This window comes from Pseudophryne corroboree, chromosome 6 (genome assembly GCF_028390025.1).
Source record: "Pseudophryne corroboree isolate aPseCor3 chromosome 6, aPseCor3.hap2, whole genome shotgun sequence".
NCBI classification, from domain to species: Eukaryota; Metazoa; Chordata; class Amphibia; order Anura; family Myobatrachidae; genus Pseudophryne; species Pseudophryne corroboree.
In genome coordinates this window covers 349,683,068-349,703,067 of record NC_086449.1, presented here as the reverse complement: position 1 = coordinate 349,703,067, position 20,000 = coordinate 349,683,068, and the positions used below count along the sequence as shown (strand labels likewise).

The following is a 20,000-nucleotide window of genomic DNA, read 5'->3' as shown; positions in this document are numbered from 1 at the left end:
AAACCTATGGCTACCTTCTTGCCAAATATACCAAGCACCTCAGTAGTCACTACTCACGCCTGCATTGTCAGCAGACCACACATACGCAGTAGTGCAGCGGCCTCCATTAGTAGAAAGTAAAGTGATCACAAATGCAAACACATTATTTTACACATCACAGGGACTTGTCTCCGAGTGTGATCAATAGTATATCCCAGCAGTACTTAATTTCTACTTTCCATGAATAGCACCTATAAAAAAAATTATAATTATTGGATCACAAACCTGATCATTAACAAATTGGCTCCATAATGTTTTGTTATATTTTATTGATTTACTTTGAATTTACTTTTGCTCCAATTGTTTGTGTGCATGCCCCGCCAATACCATAGGAGAGGGTTCAGTTTTATTATTATTTTGTGGTTATATTCTATTACTTGGGATGACAAATCTTGAAAAGAAATGTGATTACAATGTTTACTTTGTTGAAAAGAGTACATGCATGTTAAGGCTGTAAGCCACGCTGTACAACTCTCAGTGATCTGACATTTTCAGGTCGTTCTTGAAAAGGTCTTGTTCCAGTGAAACACAGAATAAAACAAAAATCAGCATACTGTGGAAAACAAGTTACTCATCATATGAGTCACAATCCTTATATAGAAAATGATAAAATAAAATAATAATCATATTAAAAACGAGATAACTATTGTTAGTTTACCTATTAACTATCAGTGATGTCTTGGTATTAAAGTTACCAGAAGCATTTTGTCTTCAACCCTATTAGAGTTATTAGAACACAGCACCACAGTAACAATTTAGGTTGAATACCATTTATTATCATCCAAGACTGGCAGTGGATTGTATTTACATCCATCAGAGTACCATCACGACTATATAAAGAGTGTGTAATGAGGAAAAAGAGACAGTGCCATCAGTTAGCACACAAAAGGAATACCTTTGCCCAGTGGTTTCCAAACTTTTTTGAATCACGGCACCCTAGAATATCAGAATTTTTTTCACCCCTAGGCCAAAAATGTCTTATTGAGAAATTTAGAAAGAAATATTACATTAAGTAGATCGCGTTTATATGTCATCCTTAGGGTCAGTTGTGTGGTGAGGGACAAGATTTGCTTCTGTTTGGCCATGTATTTTATGACAGGCAGCCACCAGCACTGGTTTTGCCTATTACATTGACCATGAATAATTTGAATTGGTCCAGGACCACCAACCCAGGGCACCCCTGCAAGTGTCCCGAGGCACCCCAGGGAGCCACGGCACACAGTTTGGGAACCTCTGCCTTTGCCTAAAGATGTCACAACATTTTGGATCAATATTTGGACCTGAATGTGTGCAGATGGTTCCAGTGTGAGAATGAGTGCGGATGGTTCTAGTGTGAGAATGAGTGACGATAGTTCCAGTGTGATAATGAGTGCATATGGTTCCAGTTTGATGAGTGCGGACAGTTCCAGTGTGAGTATGAGTGCTGATAGTTCCAGTGTGATAATGAGTGCGGACAGTTCCAGTGTGAGAATGAGTGCTGATAGTTCCAGTGGGATAATGAGTGCAGATGGTTCCAGTTTGATGAGTGCAGATGGTTCCAGTTTGATGAGTGTGGACAGTTCCAGTGTGAGAATGAGTGCTGATAGTTCCAGTGTGATACTAAGTGCAGACAGTTCCAGTGTGAGAATGAATGTGGACAGTTCCAGTGTGATAAGGAGTGCGGATGGATTTTTCTTGTTTATATACCGAGTATGAGGAAGCCATAGCAATCATTAGCCAATACAAAAGGCTGACATTTTTGCATGAAACATGTAGAGAATAGTATTCAGAACACTGATACATTCTGGGGATGTTTTGTGACACAACAGATTATCACTAAACGTTAAAGTTTGTATGCATTGCCATAAAGCGTTTTCAAGTTGTGTTTAACCATCAGCCACCAGTACATATTCCTTTTTATGTACAATATACTCGTGGATGCTTTTATCACTTGCAAAGGTTTTTCTTTACACCGTCTCTTTCAAATGGACATTAGTGCATTTGAACAAATTAAATTTGGACATCAGTGTCTGTTGATGTTTCCATGTCTTTTTCTTTGAGCACCCATTTCCCGCCACGGGACTGCAAAACGGAGGTCAGTAACCGTTGCAAAACATACTGACTTTGGATATAAGAAGCAGCATTACAGGTATTTTGTTTCCTGTTCAGTATCAGTGCCGGATTATTAATGAGAGTATAAGCCAAGTGCCATTTCGTGATTGTTTTTTTTTTCCTGTAGTCTTGGAGCACATCTGTAAGAAAAAAAAATATCTACAGTAGGTAAGATATTCACATTTTCCATGTTGTAAAAATAGTATTGCATCACAAATCAAAAAGATATTTAGTCCCCAACAAGACATAACTAAGGGGTGCTGTCTGCCGGTCATTTTACTCACTCTTTTTCCATACAAAGTTGTGCTTCTGCTGTGAGGCCCCTCATGTGGGAACCGGCCACTTCGTTAGATTTTGGAGATCCATTTCTCTCCTCACAGCCTGGTTGGGGGCTAGGAAGCTTATTTATTAAACATATACACTATAAATAATGTTAGCCTGGTTGGTGGAAAGGAGGCAAAATAAATGTGGGTGCTATAACTGTCTGGGCTGATGGGGGAAATAAGCATATTTATTAAATGTGAATGCTTATAAGTTTATTAATTTAATAATTTGAGTTCGGGATTGTTGGGGGGATGTTCAATTATCAAAAAGGGGTGCTATTGATTTATTGTCAGGCCGGCCTAACAAGGGAGGCCTACTGTATATAAGGGGTCATTCCGAGTTGATCGCTCGCTAGCTAGTTTTAGCAGCCGTGCAAACGCTATGCAGCCGCCCACTGGGGAGTGTATTTTAGCTTAGAAGAAGTGTGAACGCATGTGCAGCCGAGCTCTGCAAAAAAAGTTTGTGCAGTTTCAGAGTAGCTCTAAACCAACTCAGCGCTTGCGATCACTTCAGCCTATTCGTGTCCGGATTTGACGCCATACACCCGCCCAGCGAACGCCCAGCCACGCCTGCGTTTTTTCAGACACGCCTACGTTTTTGCAAACACTCCCTGAAAACGGTCAGTTGACACCCAGAAAGGCCCCCTTCCTGTCAATCAACGGCACAATGGCATCAACTCGGAATGACCTCCATTGTTCACTCTTTGCTCATCTTTAAAGAAGATGAATAGTACGTATATTCTTTTCAAAACAGAACCCCACTTGGAGGAAGCATTTACTCCCACTAAGATTGAGTGGCTCCAGTGTTCCCGCTCACCCAGAGCACTGAAATGTCTAGTTCCAACTCGGAACCCCAACATAAAGAATTGTAAAAGGACATATCCAGGTTAACTGTTTATGGTCTAGTGCTCACATATTTTAGAAACAAAACACTATCACACATACATGAAAAAGGTTGCTCGATCCTTTAAAGACTCCAGAATAATGATGGTAATGAAAATAATGTCTATTTCTTCTTAAGTCTGGATTTTTATTAAGGGCATAGCTTCTGTTGATATAACTGCGTCAACAGGGACGGAATTGGGGCTTTTTCCGGCCTTGGCATCTGTGCGCGCACGTAAAAAGGGGTGCACACGTAGAGAAAGGGGCACGCGAACACTGCAAATGGGGGCGTGCCGCGAGTCAGAGGTCGTTGACTTGCAGCACGCCCCCATATTGCTTAGCAACTGGGCATGCTGACACTGCAAATGGGGGCGTGCCGTGAGTCAGGGGGCAAGGACGTGCGGCACGCCCCCATATTGCTTAATAAACTAGACACTATGGGCAGTAGAGAGGGACAAAACAGAGAGCCAGAAGCTGCGCTGCACTGCGCACGGAATTCCCGGCTCTCTGTGGACCAGACCGGCCCACCAGCCCATCGGGTCTTCTGGCATTTTGCCAGAAGTGCCACATGGGCAGTCCGGCCCTGTGTGTCACTGCTGGGGAATTCAGCATATGCTGCTCAGCTCTGAGAAATTGAGACAATAAAACTGTTAGTTAAACCTGAACTGTTTCGTGGGCTAGGTAATCCTACTGTTAAGCAGGGTCTGAGCTACTGTAGTGACGGCATGTAGTCAGGTGACCGACGGTCGGGATCCCTGCGGGTAGTGACATCCAGAAAGACTTAAATCTTGTGTTCTATTTATTATTTATGTGAGGATCTTGAACATTTTACTGGACAAAAATCCTGTTTTAGGAGATGGCAATCCTACTATATTGTCCCGTTATATACTAATTAGATTCAATGTGGGTGCTAAATGCAGCTCTGATAAAGGTGAGTTTTCCCTCCAAATTATGCTAATGTGAGAACACTGTATGTCTGATTTTTTTTTTTTTTTTTTTACACATATGGTCCCAAAAAATCATTGACATATTGGAGCCCTAATACAGTGATATAACCAACTATTTACAAAAAATTTTGCAACAACACATTTTAAAAAGATTACTTTGATTGCATATGACAATTACACCCACTGGAGAAAAATCCCAGTTTACCTGACAATCTGGATTTTCAAAAGATCAAGAGGATTTAAACCATAGCCTTAACCTAGTTTACTTCCATGGATTAAGTTTGTGATGCCTATAATATCAATGGCTGATATAGAATCTCCCTGCTGCTTCTATCTCTTGTCAAATTACATATGCCAGAAAGTTTAATCACACATAAATGTATTTTCTAAAAGTACCTGTCACCCATCAAATACCTGCACTCACTGATGCGCAGTGGTTACTATGCCAGCTTGTGTAGCATATCTTCCATGATTTCGTCCTGCGCATGTTCAGATAGCAAATGGACGCATATGCGCCTGTGCATACTTGTGCAATTTTCCACTTACATTCGCCTGCACCTAGAGCGGCTGGACAGGCATTCTAACATACTGTAGGCTGAGTACAGTGACGGAATGTTTACGCACATGGGTCCTATACTCAGGGCTTCCATCACAAGTTGTGGGACCTGGAACTATTAAAATAGGCAGGGCCCACCCTAGGGTGGAGTATTAGACTGTGGTGCTCCATCCCTATGTGATGTCGCATATAGACATATCACCACGGACCAGCATATACAAGACACAGTGGGTAGACACACAGGGGAGGCTTGTTCTTATAAAATCCTCCCTGTGTATCAGGCGCAACCAGGTGCAGTTCTCCAGTTATCGTGGTAGGAGCCATGTAGGAGCCCCCCCTCTCCATCTGGACCGGGACTCCAGTCCTGGCAACCCACCCCCACCCCTGATGGCGGTCCTGCCCGTATTGACCTTAAAAACAACAACACGTTTTTACACCTGTTAGCATTGTATCTTTGGCACATACTATAAGGCATGAGCATGTACATGTAGATGTTGATTACTTGTCATAAACTAGGTGTATATTCATCAGCTGGCAAACAAGTACTGTAACTGACCGCAGCTTTTCTAGCATCAAATTGCAACAGAAAAATTTGTGGCAGAGAAGCCTTGCAGGTGTGGTTTACCTAATGTGGGTGTCATTTAGCCATTGACAAATATCACAATTTATGTCAAAATTTATAATAAAATCCCCAACTATCCCCCATGCCAGCAGCATATGTGCATCAGTAGACTCATAACTGAAAAAATAGGAGTTTGGTACTTACCAGGTAAATCATTTTCTTTGAATCCATAGGGGGCACTGGAGTACTCTTGGGATATGGACGGTGTTAGCAAGGACTGGGCAATGAATATTCAAATTTCAGTAACTCTCCTCCCCTCCATACTCCCAGAATACCTCAGTGTTTTTTCCTGAGGCGAACAGGATAGAGAGGATGAACAATGGAGAATTACCTATAATATTATAACATAACGGACAACAATAAAGTTGACACATAACGTAACTGACAACTAACCAGTTGACACCATAACCGATAAATCGGTGAGAATGTGTTACCATAAGATCCCCTGAACTTACCACAACCAGGTAAAACTGCTCTGGGTGGGCGTCCAGTGCCCCCTATGGATTCAAAGAAAAGGATTTACCTGGTAAGTACCAAAATCCTATTTTCTTTTTCATCCACTAGGGGTCACTGGAGTACTCTTGGGACGTACCAAAGCTTCCCTCGTGGGCGGGAGAGCTGTTTGGCACCTGTAACACTAGGCGGCCAAAGCTAGATGCTGATGCCGCAAACGTATTAAACTTGTAAAAGCGCACAAACGTGTGCACTGATGACTATGTAGCCGCACGGCAATTCTGCGTCGTAGAAACCCCACAACCAGCTGCCCCTGAAGTTTCCACAGAACGTGTGGAATGAGCTGTTACTGATGTAGGCGGCTGTAACCTAGCATGAAAGGTAAGCCTGACGTATGGTCAGTATAATCCATCTGGGTAAGGTCTGCTTAGAAGCTGGCCAACCCATTTTGGCAGCATCATAGAGAACAAACAACGTATCCGTCTTACAAACTGTAGACGTTCGGGATACATAAACGCGTAATGCGCGTACCACATCCAAAGTTCCAGACTGTCCTGTTAACACAGGAACTACTATTGGTTGATTGATGTGAACATATGACACTACCTTTTGCCAGAAAGCGGGATTCGTACGAAGCTCCGCTCTGTCATCATGAAACCCTACAAACAATGGCTTGCATGCCAATGCACCCAAATCTGAAACACGCCTTGCCGAAGCTAAGGCTAGGAGAAAAAAACATTTTCCAAGTGAGAAACTTAACATCCACTTGCTGTAAGGGTTCAAAGTATGAAGCTGTACAAAATCTAAAACCAGATTCAAGTCCCATGGCGCTGTAGGTGGAATGAATGGAGGCTGTACTCTGAGAACACCTTGCAGAAAAGGTGTGTGAGATGGCAATAGAGCCAATATTCTTTGAAAGTAAATTGACAAAGCAGATACCTGCACCTTTAGTGTAGATAAACGCAGTCCTCCATCTAACCCCGTTTGTAGAAATAACAAAAGACGGGATAACTTGAAAGATGATGTCGGAAACTTCCGAGCTTCACACCAACCTATATAGGCACGCCAAATCCTGTAATAATGAGCTGTCGTAACTGGATTTCTAGCACGTAACATGGTTGTTATAACCGATAGTGGAATGCCCTCTCTTCTTAAGAGGGCGGTCTCAACAGCCACCCCTTCAAACGCATCCACGCTAAATCAGGGTAAAGGAATGCACCCTGTCGTAACAGGTCCGGACGTAGCGGAAGCGGCCAAGGATCGTCTGCGAGTAAGCAACAGAGAGGGCAGCGGAAACGGTGGAAACAGATACCCGAGGCTGTACGGCCACGCAATCGTGAGAGCATCCACTGCCACTGCCTTTGGATATCGCGTTCTGGACACATACTGGCTTTTGGTGATTGTGGCGAGATGTCATCAGGTCCACTTGAGGGTAACCCCACCTCTGGACCAACATGTGAAACACTTCTGGATTTAATGCCCATTCTCCTGGATGAAAATCCCGATGGCTGAGATCATCCGCCTCCCAGTTGTCCATTCTTGTAATGAACACTACCGCCAATATCACTTGGTGATGTTCGGCCCAATTGAGGATTCAAGCTACTTCCCGCATTGCCATGCGGCTTCTCTTTCCTCTTTGTTTATTGATGTACGCTACCGCCGTTGCGTTGTCTGACTGCACTTGGACAGTCTGAGATCGAAGCAAGTGCACTACTTGTCGTAGCACATTGTAAATTGGTCGGAGTTCTAGGACATTTATAGACAGCAATCTGTCGTGATCCTCCCAGAGACCCTGGAGCTGACAATTTTGAACTACAGCTCCCCAACCTCTGAGACTCGCGTCTGTGATTAGAACTATCCAATTCCAGACGCCTAACCGATTTCCTGCGGTTAGATTGTGTACTTGGAGCCACCAGAATACAGAAACTCTGGCCCGTGGAGACAACCTCACCCTCTAGTGAATCTGCAGATGCGAGGCCGACCACTGTGCGAGCCCATGCAGTTGAAAAGGAAGTGAGTGAAATCTTCCAAACAGAAGCGCTTTGAAAGCCGCCACTATTGTGCCTAACAGGCGAATGCACAAACATACCGAGGCTTGAGCACTAATCTACCAGATGACGAATAGTCTGTACTTTCTGTTCTGGTAGACAAATTCCTCGATCTACCGTATCGAGAATCATTCCTAGGAAATTAAGTCGTTGAGATGGAATCCGATGTGAGTTCTTGAAGATGACAAACCAACCGTGCTGAACCAGCACATTGTACCTTAGCAACGCATGTTGAAGGCGCATTTGGTTGAGACGGAGCTTTGATGAGCAAATCGTCTAAGTACGGAACTATTATCACAGGAATATGAGATGAGCCATCAAAACATACATCACTTTGGTGAATACCCTAAGCGCTGACGAGAGGGCAAACGGTAGAGCCTGAAACTGATAATGGATCTGCCGTATTGCAAACGCAAGAACCTCTGATGAGGTGGCCAAATCGGAATGTGTAAGTACGCATCCTCGAGATCCAGCGCAATCATGAATTCCTGTGGCTCTAAACCTGCAAGTACTGTACGCAGAGATTCCATCTTGAATCTGTAGTAAGTATGCAATATTGGCCTGACCAAGCCATCCGGCTTTGGTACCACAACAGACTGGAATAATAACCGTGACCTTGTTGGTGTACAGGGACCGGAATCAAAACTGCTGACTCCAGCAGAGAGTGAATGGCAATTTACCGATCCCCCTCTTGCCGTCCTACACAGGCAGTCCTGTGTTGAAAAACCGCAGAGGCGGTAGACTGTCGAACTGTTATCTTTTAACACTAAATTGCGGATCCACCCATCTGTGGATATCTGCAACCATGCCAAATGAAACGTCTGAAGGCGTGCTCCCACAACTGGAGAACCGAGATGGGCTGAGAGCCCGTCATGCCACTGGCTTGCCGGTGAGCTTAGCGTCCGGATGACTGGCATTGGTTTGTTGAAAACCAATTCCTCGACCTCGCCTACCAGGCGTGGCTGTTTGTCTACCACGGCCTCGAAAGGCCTGAGGTCTAAAGGATTCGAACGCTGGTCCAGAGTATCCCGTGAAAAATACCTTTGTCCAAATCAGGACCAAACAACCTTCGCATAAGGTAATGCTTCTCTCGACCTTTGCCTCCGCCTGCTAAGGACGCAGCCAGAGCTCTTGTCGTGCCACAACGAGGGACGCTGAAAGGCGAGAACTGACTAGGCAGACGTCCGTAGAAGCTGTACATAGATAATCAGCAGCTTCGCAGATTTGATCAGCGAGAAGCATAAGGTGGACGTTTTGTAGGGCGGACCTGAGTCCTGTTATCCAGACAAGCAACGCCGTAGTTACCCAAATGCCAACCAAACACGGTCGAAGCAACACCCCTGCTGCTGTATACAGCGACTAGCATAGCTCCCATGGAGATGTCACTGACTGTAGAAACGGTTAACTAGACTGAAATCGGCGAGGTTTAGAAACCTGTGTATCAGGATCCTATTAACATCTTATTTAGAGATTCCACGCTGGAGATCTGTGGCCTAGTAAAGACCACCTTATAAATTGTCAGAGCCTCTTCAGTCCCTGTAAACTTCAGAGACTGACGCACCCACACTATCTGACTGCTGGTCTATTCACCCTTCTCACATTCATCTTGCGCAGTTAGGCCTGGCATAGAATCGTCAGGATTGCAACATAGCAGAAACTGGGAATTTATAAGGCAAATGAAAACTATCTTTGCAAAAATAGGAGATGAAATGGGAGTATAACATATACCGTGCATGTGGTAGAACTCACCGGGAACCCACTGGTACAGACATTGCAGTGAAACAACTTTTCCGTCTTTGCTGGTGACTGACTTATTATGTAACCAGACAAATAAATAGACAAAGACAAACCAATTCCACCTCAGTAAAATTGCGAAAATGTGTATATGGTCAAAGTGCAGTGCACGTGGCCAGACCATAAGAAACCTGATCCAAAAATTCCTACCAACACCCCTGCGCCATCCGGTGGAGCAGTGTTGTAGGACAGGAACGTTCTGGAAAAGAAACAGAAAGTATGATTAAAATGGCCTCCAGCCATGTGCTTATAGTCAAAGAACATATAGCATATTTTGTTACATGACCATATATATATACATACAGTATTTTATATACATTTTCTATTTTATAACATTGTCTATGGTATAACAAGTGCTACACGAATGCATATATATCACAATGCAGCCCCTTCTTTAGCATAGGCTGTGTATTGCTGCTGCTGTGGCATAATCTCTCCTCCCCCCCCCCCCCCCCCCCCCTGCAGCTGCGCTACAAGTAATAGGGACAGGGAAACTCCGGACTGCCCAGCATGAGCCCACTAGTAACTAGAGGGCTGTTTTACAGGGACAGACCGCGGCAGCAGTGTGCACTGTCCGCGGTCTGAGTGATCAGAGGCGCCGGCATCTCCCCCCCCCCCCCCCCTGCTACCCCCTTAGCGTGTGCAGGGAGCGCTGGCCGTGCTGAGCTGCCGGCCGTTATTGAGACAGACCGCGGCAGCAGTGTACGCTGTCCGCGGTCTGAGTGGTTACCTTCCCCTAAGCCTCCTGCCGTTACAGGAACAGACCGCGGCAGCACTGAACGCTGTCCGCGGTCTGATTGCATTACAGGCAGGGAGCGCTGAGAACGGCGCTTGCAGCGGCCGTCCAGCGCGTCCCTCGGAGCGGCGGCCGGGAATAGGGGAGCGGCGGCGGGGAGCTGATAACAGCAGTGGCGGGGACGGAGCAGCGGGATGCCTGGGGCGACGCACAGAGCAGTCCCCCCACACGGCGGGGCGGCAGCGTGAGCTGACCGCCCCGGTCATAAATACCTTGGTTCCTGTGTTCTGACGGGGCTTCTACAGCAAGCTCCGTTCTGCAGCCTCAGCTGAAGGTAGCTGATGTACTTGGACTCTGACGGGGCTTCTTCCAGCAAGCTCCATTCAGTCCTTTCTGCAGCCTCAGCTGTTGTTAGCTGAGCTGCTTGTGGCTGTGAGGGGGCTCCTTTGTGAGGCCCGACACGCCAAGAGCTGCACGCAGCAGCTTCTGTACGCCTGGACCCATAGCTTTTGTGGAAGCTGGGAAAGGATTGTAATGTATAAAAAATAAAAACAAAAATGTTTAAAAGTAAAAAATGGATGTCCCCCTCTGGAGGTCCACACTTGTGCTTCCTGTCCATGTGAGCACCGAAAAAACACTGAGGTATTCTGGGAGTATGGAGTGGAGGAGAGTTACCGAAATTTGAATATTCAGTGCCCAGTCCTTGCTAACACCGTCCATATCCCAAGAGTACTCCAGTGACCCCTAGTGGATGAAAAAGAAATACACACCACTTTCAGCACAGGGCTGATATTTCCAAGGGGAGGGATTGGTTTATGCAGACCCAATTCTCCTATTCAGCCCTGTGTTGTGTGTTACATTATAACAGGGCACCTGGCACTGTGCAAATGTGCGGTCCGGAAATTTTACACTAAACCCTTGTATGGTATCGATGTAATGATGGTTGTTCAAAACTTCTCATAAAACAAAGGCATATATACTGTAATTAATATAACTGCAATATCTTATATTTAAACTACGTTACACTGTTTAGTAGATGAATGATGCAATTATCATACAAGGATTTTTCCTTGCCTATCAAGGTTTGTGAATAATGTTGTACTGATATAGTTTTTGTTTGAATCTTTATCGACCAATTTTTTAAAATCGTTCCTTGGCAACAAGTTATATACCCATAGGCTTCACATCATTAGTAATAATCAGTTCCCATCAATCTTGACTAATACCTGGGGGGCTGTAATGTCTTCCTGACAGGGTGTCTTGTGTAAGAAGATGGCAGAAGGACAGAGCTACGGGATGAGTATGATAGAGGTCCACCTGGAGCATGCCAATCCATGTATTATATCCTAGAACACAAGAAACAGACACAATCATAATCAGATGATTTCATATATTTGCTGATCCCCTGTACTGGTAATTAGATATTACTAAGTGTTATATTTACCTTCAAACCAGTTTGCAGAATGAAATGTTATCTATCTATCTATCTATCTATCTATCTATCTATCTATCTATCTATCTATCTATCTATCTATCCTGCACCCATATATAGTTATACTTACCTCTCTGTCGTCTCTGGAGTATCACATCAGCTGGCGGCCCAGCGCTGTAGAGCAGCAGAAATCACAGGGAAAATGGAGCAGCAACCATTTTCCCGGTGATTTGTTAATGTGCAGTAGACAAGTCCTCGGGGACAATGCAAGGGGTCTGGGACTCAGGGTCGACAACAAAAAGGTCGACACACCTTAGGTCGACGCCAATTGGTTGACACACCTTAGGTCGACATGGACAAAAGGTCGTCATGGACAAAAGGTCGACAGGAACAAGGTCGACATGGAAAAAGGTCGACATGAGTTTTTTGTTTTTTTGGTGTCGTTTTCGTAGAGTGACCGGGATCCCAAATTAGTGCACCGCGTCCCCTCGCATGGCGAGCGAGCTTCGGGCATGGTGCCTTCGCTCGGCACAGATTACCGTTCCAATCGTAGTCCACGTGAATCGTTAAGTATGAAAAGGTTCCAAAAAAGAAAAAAATTGTGAAAAACTCATGTCGACCTTTTTCCATGTCGACCTTGTTCCTGTCGACCTTTTGTCCATGTCGACCTAATGTGTGTCGACCAATTGGCGTCGACCTAAGGTGTGTCTACCTTTTTGTTGTCGATCTGGAGTCCGGATACCCAATGCAAGTGCGCTATGTTCCCAGACACTGTTGAATACACAGTAGAATCTGGCACAATCCGAGTCTACTGTGCTGCCAGAGAAAACTGCCCCAGCTGGAAGAGGATCTCAAGTATAAAGAGCAGCAGGGGACAACATTTTCCAAGCAGCAAGCTAATTAAGACTGAATAGGGTATGGATCACAGGGTCAATCTGGAAAAGGTCGACACACAACAGGCCGACATGTGAAAAAGGTCAACATGGTAAAATGGTCAACATGGAAAAGGTCGACATAGGAAAAGGTTGACATGAGCTTTTGGGAGGGGTTTTGTGTCGTTTACTGTGTAAAGTCACCAGAAACCCCAAACAGTGTACCGCTTCACTCGTCATTCTGCAGGCAAGGTTACTATTCCCAATCGTAGTCCACGTAAAGTCTGAAAAATAAAAAATTTTAAACCCCAAAACTTCATGTTGACCTTTTCCTTTGTCGACCATTGCCACGTCAACCTTTTTACAACGCCGACCTTTTGTCCATGTCGGCCTAATGCATGTTGACCAATTGTAGTGCCGACCTAGCATCTGGATACCGACTGAATTTGTGGCAACCTGAGAAATAGTGAACGGGTACAAACTTGCTCACAGATGAGGAAGCATACCTTTTGCTGGGTATAATTATGTGACCGAGTCTTTAAAGTGCACCTGAAGACCTGTCTCGTGATACGATGATAGCTTAACTAATATGGGTGCAAACGATCAGGATCACAAGATCATTAGGTATAATGGTACTTACCCATATCAGCACCTTCATATCCTCTTGGGAAGAGTGGACGGTCAATTCTTGCTAGTAACCAGCTCCCCAGCAATGTATTCAATATGACTCTGATCAAACATGCTCCCAATCCAACGACAGCTGAATAGAACATGAAGAAATAGCTGAAGTTCTGAAATCCTCTCCTAGACAAAAAAACAATTGTCAAGGACCAGCCTAGTAAGAATTTCAAGGCCTTTTTCAATTATAAAAAACAAACAAAAAGTAAATAATAAGAATTTACTTACCGATAATTCTATTTCTCGTAGTCCGTAGTGGATGCTGGGGACTCCGTCAGGACCATGGGGAATAGCGGCTCCACAGGAGACAGGGCACCAAAAGTAAAAGCTTTAGGATCAGGTGGTGTGCACTGGCTCCTCCCCCTATGACCCTCCTCCAAGCCTCAGTTAGGATACTGTGCCCGGACGAGCGTACACAATAAGGAAGGATTTTGAATCCCGGGTAAGACTCATACCAGCCACACCAATCACACTGTACAACCTGTGATCTGAACCCAGTTAACAGCATGATAACAGCGGAGCCTCTGAAAAGATGGCTCACAACAATAATAACCCGATTTTTGTAACAATAACTATGTACAAGTATTGCAGACAATCCGCACTTGGGATGGGCGCCCAGCATCCACTACGGACTACGAGAAATAGAATTATCGGTAAGTAAATTCTTATTTTCTCTGACGTCCTAAGTGGATGCTGGGGACACCGTCAGGACCATGGGGATTATACCAAAGCTCCCAAACGGGCGGGAGAGTGCGGATGACTCTGCAGCACCGAGTGAGAGAACTCCAGGTCCTCCTCAGCCAGGGTGTGCCCCTGACCAAGTAGCAGCTCGGCAAAGTTGTAAAGCCGAGACCCCTCGGGCAGCCGCCCAAGATGAGCCCACCTTCCTTGTGGAATGGGCATTTACATATTTTGGCTGTGGCAGGCCTGCCACAGAATGTGCAAGCTGAATTGTACTACACATCCAACTAGCAATCGTCTGCTTAGAAGTAAGAGCACCCCGTTTGTTGGGTGCATACAGGATAACAGCAAGTCAGTTTTCCCGACTCCAGCCGTCCTGGAAACATATATTTTCAGGGCCCTGACAACATCTAGCAACTTGGAGTCCTCCAAGTCCCTAGTATCCGCAGGTACCACAATAAGCTGGTTCAGGTGAAACGCTGACACCACCTTAGGGAGAAACTGGGGACGAGTCCGCAGCTCTGCCCTGTCCGAATGGACAATCAGATATGGGCTTTAGTGAGACAAAGCTGCCAATTCTGACACTCGCCTGGCCGAGGCCAGGGCCAACAGCATGGTCACTTTCCATGTGAGATATTTCAAATCCACAGATTTGAGCGGTTTAAACCAATGTGATTTGAGGAATCCCAGAACTACGTTGAGATCCCACAGTGCCACTGGAGGCACAAAAGGGGGTTGTATATGCAGTACTCCCTTGACAAACTTCTGGACTTCAGGAACTGAAGCCAATTCTTTCTGGAAGAAAATCGACAGGGCCGAAATTTGAACCTTAATGGACCCCAATTTGAGGCACATAGACACTCCTGATTGCAGGAAATGTAGGAATCGACCGAGTTGAAATTCCTCCGTGGGGGCCTTCCTGGCCTCACACCATGCAACATATTTTCGCCAAATGCGGTGATAATGTTGTGTGGTCACCTCCTTCCTGGCTCTGACCAGGGTAGGGATGACCTCTTCCGGAATGCCTTTTTCCCTTAGGATCCGGCGTTCAACCGCCATGCCGTCAAACGCAGCCGCGGTAAGTCTTGGAACAGACATGATCCTTGCTGAAGCAAGTCCCTTCTTAGTATCTCTTGAAGTTCCGGGTACCAAGTCCTTCTTGGCCAATCCGGAGCCACGAGTATAGTTCTTACTCCTCTCCTTCTTATAATTCTCAGTACCATTGGGTATGAGAGGCAGAGGAGGGAACACATACACCGACTGGTACACCCACGGTGTTACCAGAGCGTCCCAGCTATTGCCTGAGGGTCTCTTGACCTGGCGCAATACCTGTCCAGTTTTTTGTTCAGACGGGACGCCATCATGTCCACCTTTGGTCTTTCCCAACGGTTCACAATCATGTGGAAGACTTCCAGATGAAGTCTCCACTCTCCCGGGTGGAGGTCGTGCCTGCTGAGGAAGTCTGCTTCCCAGTTGTCCACTCCCGGAATGAACACCGCTAACAGTGTTATCACATGATTTTTCGCCCAGCGAAGAATCCTTGCTGCCATTGCCCTCCTGCTTCTTGTGCCGCCCTGTCTGTTTACGTGGGCGACTGCCGTGATGTTGTCCGACTGGATTAGCACCGGTTGACTTTGAAGCAGAGGTCTTCCTAGGCTCAGAGCATTGTAAATTGCCCTTAGCTCCAGTATATTTATGTGGAGAGAAGTCTCCAGACTTGACCACACTCCGTGGAAATTTCCTCCCTGTGTGACTGCTCCCCAGCCTCTCAGGCTGGCATCCGTGGTCACCAGGACCCAGTCCTGAATGCCGAATCTGCTGCCCTCTAGTAGATGAGCACTCTGCAGCCACCACAGAAGAGACACCCTTGTCCTTGGAGACAGGATTATCCGCTGATGCATCTGAAGATGCGATCCGGACCATTCGTCCAGCAGATCCCACTGAAAAATTATTTCGTGAAATCTGCCGAATGGAATCGCTTCATAAGAAGCCACCATTTTTCCCAGGACTCTTGTGCATTGATGCACTGACACTTGGCCTGGTTCTAGGAGGTTCCTAACTAGCTCGGATAACTCCCAGGCTTTCTCCTCCGGGAGAAACACCTTTTTCTGGACTGTGTCCAGAATCATCCCTAGTAACAGCAGACGTGTCGTCGGAATCAGCTGCGATTTTGGAATATTTAGAATCCACCCGTGCTGTCGTAGAACTACTTGAAATAGTGCTACTCCGACCTCCAACTGTTCTCTGGACCTTGCCCTTATCAGGAGATCGTCCAAGAAAGGGATAATTAAGACGCCTTTTCTTTGAAGAAGAATCATCATTTCGGCCATTACCTTGGTAAAGACCCGGGGTGCCGTGGACAATCCAAACGGCAGCGTCTGAAACTGATAGTGACAGTTCTGTACCACGAACCTGAGGTACCCTTGGTGAGAAGGGCAATTTGGGACATGGAGGTAAGCATCCTTGATGTCCAGGGACACCATATAGTCCCCTTCTTCCTGGTTCGCTATCACTGCTCTGAGTGACTCCATCTTGATTTGAACCTTTGTATGTAAGTGTTCAAAGATTTCAGATTTAGAATAGATCTCACCGAGCCGTCTGGCTTCAGCACCACAAATAGTGTGGAATAATACCCCTTTCCTTGTTGTAGGAGGGGTACTTTGATTATCACCTGCTGGGAATACAGCTTGTGAATTGTTTCCAATAATGCCTCCCTGTCGGAGGGAGACGTTGGTAAAGCAGATTTCAGGAACCTGCGAGGGGGAGACGTCTCGAATTTCCAATCTGTACCCCTGGGATACTACTTGTAGGATCCAGGGGTCCACTTGCGAGTGAGCCCACTGCGCGCTGAAACTCTTGAGACGACCCCCCCCACCGCACCCGAGTCCGCTTGTACGGCCCCAGGGTCATGCTGAGGACTTGGCAGAAGCGGTGGAGGGCTTCTGTTCCTGGGAAGGGGCTGCCTGCTGCAGTCTTCTTCCGTTCCTCTACCCCTGGGCAGATATGACTGGCCTTTTGCCCGCTTGCCCTTATGGGGACGAAAGGACTGAGGCTGAAAAGACGGTGTCTTTTTCTGCTGAGATGTGACTTGGGGTAAAAAAGTGGATTTTCCAGCTGTTGCCGTGGCCACCAGGTCCGATGGACCGACCCCAAATAACTCCTCCCCTTTATACGGCAATACTTCCATGTGCCGTTTGGAATCTACATCACCTGACCACTGTCGTGCCCATAAACATCTTCTGGCAGACATGGACATCGCACTTACTCTTGATGCCAGAGTGCAAATATCCCTCTGTGCATCTCGTATATATAGAAATGCATCCTTTAAATGCTCTATAGTCAATAAAATACTGTCCCTGTCAAGGGTATCAATATTTTCAGTCAGGGAATCCGACCAAGCCACCCCAGCGCTGCACATCCAGGCTGAGGCGATCGCTGGTCGCAGTATAACACCAGTATGTGTGTATATACTTTTAGGATATTTTCCAGCCTCCTATTAGCTGGCTCCTTGAGGGCGGCCGTATCTGGAGACGGTAACGCCACTTGTTTTGATAAGCGTGTGAGCGTCTTTAATTTTCTATCGGGGAAAACCCACGCATCATCACACACTTCATTTAATTTATCTGATTCAGGAAAAACTACAGGCAGTTTTTTCACACCCCACATAATACCCTTTTTTGTGGTACTTGTAGTATCAGAAATATGTAACACCTCCTTCATTGCCCTTAACATGTGTGGCCCTAATGGAAAATACGTTTGTTTCTTCACCGTCGACACTGGAGTCAGTGTCCGTGTCTGTGTCGACCGACTGAGGTAATGGGCGTTTTAAAGCCCCTGACGGTGTTTGAGACGCCTGGACAGGTACTAATTGGTTTGCCGGCCGTCTCATGTCGTCAACCGACCTTGCAGCTTGTTGACATTATCACGTAATTCCCTAAATAAGCCATCCATTCCGGTGTCGACTCCCTAGAGAGTGACATCACCATTACAGGCAATTGCTCCGCCTCCTCACCAACATCGTCCTCATACATGTCGACACACACGTACCGACACACAGCACACACACAGGGAATGCTCTGATAGAGGACAGGACCCCACTAGCCCTTTGGGGAGACAGAGGGAGAGTTTGCCAGCACACACCAAAACGCTATAATTTTACAGGGACAACCTTATATAAGTGTTTTCCCTTATAGCATCTTAATATGTAATAATATCGCCACAAAAATGCCCCCCCTCTCTGTTTTAACCCTGTTTCTGTAGTGCAGTGCAGGGGAGAGCCTGGGAGCCTTCCCACCAGCAGTTCTGTGAGGGAAAATGGCGCTGTGTGCTGAGGAGAATAGGCCCCGCCCCCTTTTCGGCGGGCTTCTTCTCCCGTTTTTCTGACAACCTGGCAGGGGTTAAATACATCCATATAGCCCCAGGGGCTATATGTGATGTATTTTTAGCCAGCATAGGTACTTTCATTGCTGCCCAGGGCGCCCCCCCCAAGCGCCCTGCACCCTCAGTGACCGTTGGTGTGAAGTGTGCTGAGAGCAATGGCGCACAGCTGCAGTGCTGTGCGCTACCTTAAGAAGACTGGGAAGTCTTCAGCCGCCGATTTCTGGACCTCTTCTCTCTTCAGCATCTGCAAGGGGGTCGGCGGCGCGGCTCCGGTGACCCATCCAGGCTGTACCTGTGATCGTCCCTCTGGAGCTAGTGTCCAGTAGCCTAAGAAGCCAATCCATCCTGCACGCAGGTGAGTTCACTTCTTCTCCCCTAAGTCCCTCGATGCAGTGAGCCTGTTGCCAGCAGGACTCACTGAAAATAAAAAACCTAAGAAAACTTTTACTCTAAGCAGCTCTTTAGGAGAGCCACCTAGATTGCACCCTTCTCGGCCGGGCACAAAAACCTAACTGAGGCTTGGAGGAGGGTCATAGGGGGAGGAGCCAGTGCACACCACCTGATCCTAAAGCTTTTACTTTTGTGCCCTGTCTCCTGCGGAGCCGCTATTCCCCATGGTCCTGACGGAGTCCCCAGCATCCACTTAGGACGTCAGAGAAAGTTTATTTTCCCCAGCAGCAGTGGGCCCAGTTTCTTTAGGACAGGTTTCCAAACCTAAACACAAACCCCTGCTTGGGTGCTGGCAAATTGTGAGGAGGCCACCCTCTGGAAGAGATGTACTAACCTTGTGGTGTACATTCCGCCACACATCGCACCGATACTAATTGCATATGTACTTACATACACGGCGGGATGTACAATGTACATCGCCGCCCATCGCCACGATGCTGATCGCATATGTACTAACATATGGGATCAGCATTGCGGAGGACAGCTCTTCCGATAAGAGCTGTCCTCCGCGATGCACAGCGGCAGCCTGACTTCCGGGGTTCGGCCCCAGGAGTCAGTCTGCGCATGCGCGGGGTGACCGGGGCGGCCGCAGGGCATGCTGGGAGGGATCCGATCGGATTTCTCACACAGCGCCACGGAGAGAAGCCCATAGGCTTCTATGGACTATCGCCAGCTAAAGCTGGCGAACCCCGCCGCGGCACTGACCTGCCGGACGTGGGTTAGTACATCAGGAAAATGCGGTAAACAGGGGGTTTACCGCATTTTCCGCTTAGTACATCCCGCCCACAGTGCTTAAAGTGGTCCTAGAGAGGTGGTGGAACTCACCCCCCTTCCCACGGCGCCCAAGAAATAAAGGTATTGCGCGCACCGCAAAAAAAGGGCGTGGTCTCCAAAAGAATGAGGAATGGTCACACAATAGTAATAATGCCCACAGTAGTAGCACCCCATAATACACATAATGCCCATCGCAGTAGCGCTTCTTATACAATGCCCACAGTAGTAGTGCTCCTTATGCA

At 46.7% G+C, this 20,000-nt stretch overlaps 1 protein-coding gene across 1 annotated transcript in view; it reads right to left on the bottom strand.

Moving 5' to 3' along the window:
• Nucleotides 1–442: 442 nt before the first annotated feature.
• Nucleotides 443–20,000, bottom strand: part of LOC134934568 (stimulated by retinoic acid gene 6 protein-like) — a 140,630-nt gene continuing 121,072 nt past the window's right edge. The window contains exons 18-20 of the mRNA XM_063929980.1: nucleotides 13,436–13,599; nucleotides 11,718–11,837; nucleotides 443–2,270 (exon numbers count right to left, since the gene is read on the bottom strand). Of these exons, the coding sequence (XP_063786050.1) occupies nucleotides 2,029–2,270; nucleotides 11,718–11,837; nucleotides 13,436–13,599 (526 nt within the window). The 3' untranslated portion in view covers nucleotides 443–2,028. The remainder of the gene's footprint in view (nucleotides 2,271–11,717; nucleotides 11,838–13,435; nucleotides 13,600–20,000) is intronic.